The sequence below is a fragment of the Grampus griseus genome (assembly GCF_964374135.1).
Source record: "Grampus griseus genome assembly, chromosome: 19".
In the NCBI taxonomy this organism is placed as follows: domain Eukaryota; kingdom Metazoa; phylum Chordata; class Mammalia; order Artiodactyla; family Delphinidae; genus Grampus; species Grampus griseus.
The window spans coordinates 9,824,847-9,832,013 of NC_139013.1; the positions used below are offsets into that span (position 1 = coordinate 9,824,847).

A 7,167-nucleotide genomic window follows, 5' to 3' on the forward strand; every position below is an offset into this window, starting at 1 on the left:
TCTTTGTTTTGAAGGCACAAACTGTGGAACAAGAAAATAATAACCAGACCTCACATCTACTGAGCAGTCCCATGGGCCAGGCCCTGGTCTATGCGCTTTACAAATGAGAGCTCTCTTAATCCTCACAACCACCCTATGAGATGATCCTCATACAAATGGGGAAACCGAGACACAGAGCTGTTCAGTCACTTGGCCAAGGTTACTCGGCTGGTAAGTTTGTGGGCTGGGACTTGAACTTATGCAGCCTGACAGTCAACCTCTTAAACACTTAACATCTATAGAAAGCTTTGAAAGAGCTTTGAGGTAGTCATCATGGGGGAAAAATCAGAACGTTACTGAACCCTCTTTGTACTTATCCTGAAGTTTAGTTAAGTTTTTATTTTGAATTTCACACTGGGGTACAGCACTTCAAGAGCCGTAATCCAGCTTAGGTCTTTAGTCTTCCCAAAGGGTTTTGGGGTCACCCCCCCAATCACCCCAGATCCACTGGATTACAGAACTCTTCCCTCAGGAGGCTCTGTTCCTTTAGAAAACCCTGGAATCACGTTCAAGACCACATGAGAGGAACAATGTGCTCTTTGTGGGGGAAGAGGGTCCCTTAGCTTCGTACTTTCACAAATGAGTTTTTAATCTTGTCGAGCACTTTTTATGCTAGTGTTGAGATGATCATATCGTTTCTGCCCTTGAACCTGTGAATGTAGCGGAGTCCACGAATAAGTTGTCCATTTGAAAAGAACTGTGCATTCCTCGGATAAACCCAGCTTTGTCACCACACAGCTTTCTTTAATTGATCCGTCAGATTCTTTCTGCTAATATTTTGTTTAAGATTTTTGTACCTATATTCACATGTAAGACGGGCCCACAATTTTATGCCTTATCTGGTTTTGTTGTCACCAAAGAGCACATAAAATTTGTCTGGCAGTGGAACCTCTTTCTTTAGTCTCTGGAGATATTAGCATAAAAATGAAATGTTTGGTACAATTTGCCCATAAAACCATTGGGGCCTGGTGACTTTTGTATGTATGGCACAGACAGTGTGAGGGCAGGATGAATTGCTCCAGTTACTTTCTCTAAAATTGAAAGAGGTGCAGAGGGGTCATAAACCCACCCACCGTCTTTTTTTTCCCATTAAGTGTGAGTTAGATGCGTCCTCTCCCTTTCTGCAATAATGTTGCCATACTCAGTACATATACCCATCCTGGAAGGCGAAGTGGGGAAAGTGAGACTGTGTAGACATGAATAAACCTCTTGTGTTCTCAATCCAGATCACTGGAAGGTTTGGTGGGACCAAAGTCCACCATTAAAACAGGGAGGTGGCCCAGGTTTAGATACAAAAACCATATGACTTCTTAGAAACACTACACATGGCTTGCCTGTGATCTGAGACAACCCAACAATTTCAGGGATGCCTGAAATTGGCTCCCTTTTCCTACTTGAGTTGTTCTGGGAAAATGTGAGATGTTCTATTGTGAGAGTGAGAGATTTACATGTAGTCACAAAGCAAAGTGAGGGCCAAGCCCGACCTCTCCCTACCTCCCACCAAGGGCCAGGGCTGCAGGATTCTGCCCCGAGCCCTGCCCTCTCCCCTCACTCACCTCCCGGCCGGTAAGGATGTGCCGGGCCAGCTTGACTTTGGCAAAGTTGCCCTTCCCAATGGTCCTCAGCAGGCGGTAGTTGCCTACATGGGGCTGCTCTTCGGGACAGGAGGCGATGGAGTTCCGGCAGCGGGCACCCAGGGAGCGGCTGGACCAGGACGGTCCCTTGTCCGAGGAGCGGCCAATGCCCAGGGTGCCATGCTGGGCGGGGGAGACGGAGCATGAGAGGTGGGCAGCGCCCATCCAATCCACCTGTGTGCTGGGGCGGTTAACTCCAGCCATGGCCACTGGTCCCCTCGTGGCGCTTTTCAAACCCACGCCAGAGAGAAGGTCCCCCATATTTCTCTGTGAAAAGACACCTCCAAGAACAAAGATGCTGGGGCTCCCCCAACTCTGCAGCACCTGGGACCCCAGGTATCAGGTCTCTTCTTCACCCCTCCCTGCAATCAGTCTACCCACTCCCCCAACTTCCTTTTCTAATTACTAGAACCTCCATCAGCTCCAAGATACCGTATTCTAACGCTGTAGCCCTCAACCCCAATCAACGCCAACTCAGTCTGGACTCAACCCTCTAGCCCAACCCTCACTGCTCCCAACATTCCATTTTATCCATCACTGTCCCCATCTAGCCCCCAATTCTATGGCAAGCCCTATTTCAACACCTGACTTCCAGTTAACTGCCTGCAATGCTTTCTTTTGATCCTTATTGCCCCAAATTCTACTCCAAACACTGTAACCAACCGTCTTTCATTTCGCCCTGACACTGTAGCCCCGCATTGTTAACCTTCCTTCTGTGGGAAACTTTGTTGCTTCCTCGCTGGGGTGGGCGTGGGGCGGCACCGCCCTGCTGCTCCATCGCCGCCCTCACCCGCTGACTCCCACGCTACATACGCCACGATCTGTCCCCGACGTGGCGTTCCTGCCATCCCGTCCCTCCTGGGCCTCTCTCCCCCGTAGGTCACCTGCCTGCTCCTGGCTCTCCTGTCCTGATTGTGAGCCCCAGAGACTGTGCCTCCCTTTTAGCGCTGGGGCCCAAGGTGTGTGTGACAGAGGCCCTGGCCAAGACGGCTCTGCTCAGACCCTGGGCTGTCCCTGCGCCCTTCCCAAGGCTGGGGGTGGGACACAGGAGGACACAGGGAGCTGAGGAAGACAGAGGCCAGGTAGGCAACGAAGAGGAGGACCCGGGCTGCTCCTTGCAGGGATCTGCCGGGCCACTTAACAGTGATGAGGCTCACCATTTAATGAGCACTGGCCATTAAGGCACCATCATTCCCATTTTATAGGTAGGGAAACTGAGGCTCAGAGATGGGACCTGAACCCAGACAGTTTACCCCAGAGTTGACGTCTTCACCGCTGCCGTGCCACACTGTCTCACACTCCTGTCATTTTTGTTAAGTAGGCTTTACTATTGGCCAAATCCTGGGCATTAAAGCCCTCATCTGCATTTAATTCCTACAGTAGCCCAATGAGGGCTGCACCTGTATCCCCACACTCCAGAGGTGAAACTGAGGCTTGCAGCGAGACAGTGCCTTGTCAAGGTCACACAGTTCATTCCTAAGAAGCAGAAAGGTAATGCTCCCCGCAAGGGGCAGAAAGCCAGCCGCCACTGCTGGAGCCCTAACCACATGCCTGCTGCTACCACACCTTCACCTGACTTCCACGGTGGGTGCAGTTATGACCCGCACGCTCCACATGGGGACCCTAAGGCCGAGGGCAGGGTTAAGTACCTTGCCCAAGGTCGCAGAACAGGAGGAGCAGAGTACCTAGGATTCGAACCCAGGTCTGCTGACTCCTGAGCCCCCAGCTCTTTCCCACATCCCCCACCGGGCTGCTCACACCCCCAGGCCTCCTTCCCGGGGAGGGCAGGAAGGGAGTTGGAGATCCCAGCAGATAAGACCTCTGATTCTCACCCAGATAAGGGCTTGGAGAAGAATCCCCAGCAGGTGGTACGAGGGGAGCCAGCTGGGGCTGGGCTGGCACCCCACTGAAGGCAGCGCGGCTGAGGGACCCCTGCAAGGGGCAGCTGGGGCAGTGGGTAACAAGGCCCTCAGGGGCCGGGGGCGGGAGCTAAAATTGGCCGGCACCACCAGCTGGCCTGGCTCCCTCCCGCCGGCTGGTGCCCCAACACCGGGTCTGTTGCTAGGGAACCTCCAGAGAGGCTGGGCGGTGGGGGGCCTGGAACCTGGGGTGGGGGAGCATGACCCCACATGGCTGTCATCATGGTAACCAGGTGGCAGAGGAGGGGGCTACGACCTCAGATTCCAGACGGAGAGAGGTGACCCTCTGCCAGGACTGACAAGCAGGTCTTACAGACTGGAGCTGGGAGGAGAGGGGAGAATTAGCCTTCCCGAAGTCCCCATGATGCACAAATCTGAACAATAAGAGGAGGAGGAAGTGCTCATACAAGCCCTGTTTTACGGATGAGGAAACTGAGGCTCAGAGAGGTGAGGTAACCTGCCTGAGGTCACACAGCTAGGGACGGACAGAAACTAGATTTGAACTTACACTTCTCTGAAAAATCAAAGTCATAACAACAACAATAATAATAATAGCAGCTACAATAGGCCTGGCCCTGTACGTCTCGCTCACATAATCTTTTTGGCTCCTTATAACATCTCTAACAGGGAGGTGCTACCATCAACCCCATTTAGAGGTGAAGAAACTGAGGCTCCGAGCAGGGAGTGGGTCTGCAAGCTCCCATAACAACCAATGACAGCCCTGGGTTGAGGATCATATCCACACTCACAAGAGCAGTGGACATGTGTGGAGTGCATCCTACGGGTCGGGCTTTGTCCCTATCATCTCGACTAACCCTCTGAGGGACTCAAGCCATCACCCCATTTTGCGGGGCAGGAGGCAGGCTCAGAAGGCGAGAGCCAGTTGCCTGAGGTCACAGTGCAAAGTGGCTGGCAGAAGCAGCACAGGAACCCAGGCCTGTGGGCTCCTTGTCACTTTCTGGAGTGACTGGGCTGGGGTGGGGGAGAGGTGGGTTTCTCATCGAAGACTCCAAATCAGAGTCTGGCCTGCAGCATGACGGGTCGTGACGGCAGTGGTGGTGGTGATGGGGGATCTCTAGGAGGCAGGGTCCTACCAGAGGAAGGGACAGAGACAAATCTCTGGTGGGGATCTGGGGTGAGGGTGGCTGAGGACTGGCAGGGACCTGGCAGAAGGCCTGGAAAGGGACGAAGACTCCAGCTGGGGAGGAGTCTGGCATTGGTTGGTGGGAGGGTCTTTTGAAGCAGTGAGAGTAACCAGAAATCAGGGAAATCGGCGGCAGGGTGGGGGTCGTCTCTCTGGGATTGTTCCTGGCTGTGGTGTAGGAACAGGGGGGTCTGGGAATAGTGGGAAGGGTCCAAGCCATGGGACAATGGAAGTCAGGAGACAAGGATACCTGAGCCAGGGGCCTGGGTCTTGAGGAAACTCCTAGAAGTCTAAGAAAGGGGTTTCTAGGAGCACTCGGAACCAGAGAGAAGTCCAGGGGCCTGAAATCCTGAGGAAGGGGCTTCCCGGGCAAGGGGCAGATCCAAGGAGTAAATGAGCCTTGTGGGGGTCAAGAGGCCGAGGAACTTGGGGAGAAAGCTCCCAGCGGACAGACCCCAAGAGAAGAGGGCTTAGAGCCAGGGCAAGACCAGAGGCTGCAAGTCCAGGAGTTTTCTGGAAGAAGGATCTGGGGCCAGGCCTTGTGAGCTGAGGAAGGACTCCGAAGCTGGGGAGGGGGTTTCCCTGGGAGGCCAGACTCCTGGCAAGGAAGGGGGAGGCCCTGGGGCAGCGGAAGGGATGGGGGCCTGGAGATCTAAGGGATGAGGTAGTATCCTGTGAGGAGGGGCCTGGCTTAGGAGTGGGGTCAAGGGGTTGGGGGCTTGGGGAGGGGGCTTGCCTGAAGTGGAGAAGTTGATACAGGGAGGATGAGGCCTGGAGTCAGACTGGTTCAGGGCCTAGAAATCCGAGACTGAGCTGGGGGCCTGGAAGTTGGAGGCCAAGGCTTCCTGGGAGAGGAAGAGACCAGAGAGGGTCTGGAGGGATCTGGGGAGACTGGAGATGCTGGGAATCCAGGGACAGGGCTGCTTGGAAGATGGGGACCAGGCCTGGAAGTGGAGAGACCTTGAACAAGGTAGAAAGGACCCTCGGCCCAGGAAAGGTGGAACCGGCTTCCTGTGAGGGGGTGCCCACAGGAGCCGGGAGGATCCCGGAGGGCCGGAAAGCTGGGAATGAGAGGACGGGGGATCCTGGGGAGCCCGGCACCCAGATCCAGACGGGGAAGGCCAGAGGCAGAGGCAGGACTGGGCCAGGCCTTCCTGGGAGAGGGCCGGGCTGGGCCTTAGGGTCAAGAGCCCGGCAAATCCGGGAGGGGGCCAGTTGTCGGATGCGGGAGGCCTGGAGGGGAAGGGGCTTAAGAACCCGCTGGAGAAGGGAGGGGCTCCTGCAAGGCAGGGGAGGGGGCTTCCTGGAGGGAAGAGACCCGAGCGGAAGCGGTCTGCAGAGGGACAAGACAGGGGTCCCGCGAGAGGGGCGCCCCCAGGGGTCGGGCTGGGCTGAGGAGTGGGGGAGGGTCGAGAGGCCTGGAAGTCCGGGCGGGGGTCGGTGGGTGGCGAGCCAGGCCGGGCCGGGGAAATGAGGGTAGGGGCTCGCGCGGCGAGGGACACAGCAGGGCGAGGGGTCCGGCGGCCGGACCCAGCCGGGGCTCCCCAAGGGGCCGGGCCCCACTCACCGTGTCCGAGTTCCGATCGTTGCCCGGGGCCAGAGCCGTCCGCGAAGACATTTTCTCCGGGTCTCGGGGGACTGAGCGGCCGGGTCGGTGGGGGGGGCGGGGGTCCCGGGGTCCCCTCTCTTCCCCTCCCCCCCCGCCGGCCTGGGGACGCGAGCTCAAAAGCTGGGCGCCGTGGACACCCGGCTTCGCGCCGTGGGAGAGGGGGCAGGGCGGGGCAGGGAAGGGGATGCCGAGGGTCCTAGTGGCCCCGCACAGCGGGGGCCCGGGGCGCCATGGGGGCGGCGGGCAGGCGGGCGGGCGGGGGCCGGGGAGGGGGCGCGGAGCCGGCCCGGGCGGCGGCGGAGGGAGGCGGTGGAGGGGCCGGGGAGGAAGGGACGTCAGGGGGAGGGGCGGGCAGGGCGGGGCCGTCAAGACCCCGCCCCCTGCTGCCGGCACTTAAAGGCGCAGGCCGGGGCCGGCCGGGGGCTCTGAGGGCAGAGGCAGGTCTGGGCGCGTTGAGGGGGAGCGTGTTCTCACCAGAGTAGAGACTCACCGGAAGAGAAGAGAGAGAAACGCCAAGGCACAGCGCCAGCGACGCAGAGAAAGATACTGAGAGACGCAGAGATAGAGAAGCTCAAAAAGAGAGAGACAAAGAGACACAGAGATAGACAGAGGTGGGGAGAAACAGAGACACAAAGAGGTGAAAAGACAGCCAAAGGACGGAGAGACCAAAAGACAGAGAAAGGCAGAAAGAGGGAGAAACGTAGAAAGAGAGACACATACAAAGAGACAGAGTGAGAGAAACAGAGACACAGAGAGCGACAGGGACTGACAGACCCACGCACGGAGACAGAGGGAGAGACAGAGATGCAGAGACCCGTGAAG

The 7,167-nt window shown here is 57.2% G+C and overlaps 1 protein-coding gene across 3 annotated transcripts in view; it reads right to left on the reverse strand.

The window, feature by feature from the left end:
* Positions 1-6,655, reverse strand: part of MARK4 (microtubule affinity regulating kinase 4) — a gene marked incomplete at its 5' end in the record, with an annotated part of 29,786 nt that extends 23,131 nt beyond the window's left edge. For 2 of the 3 annotated variants that reach the window (XM_082676556.1, XM_082676557.1), the window contains 2 exons: positions 1,596-1,796; positions 6,304-6,655. In XM_082676556.1, the coding sequence (XP_082532682.1) occupies positions 1,596-1,796; positions 6,304-6,354 (252 nt within the window). Of the gene's footprint in view, positions 1-1,595; positions 1,935-6,303 lie in introns of those variants that run through there. The other variant, XM_082676555.1, reaches the window with a different exon arrangement.
* Positions 6,656-7,167: the final 512 nt, after the last annotated feature.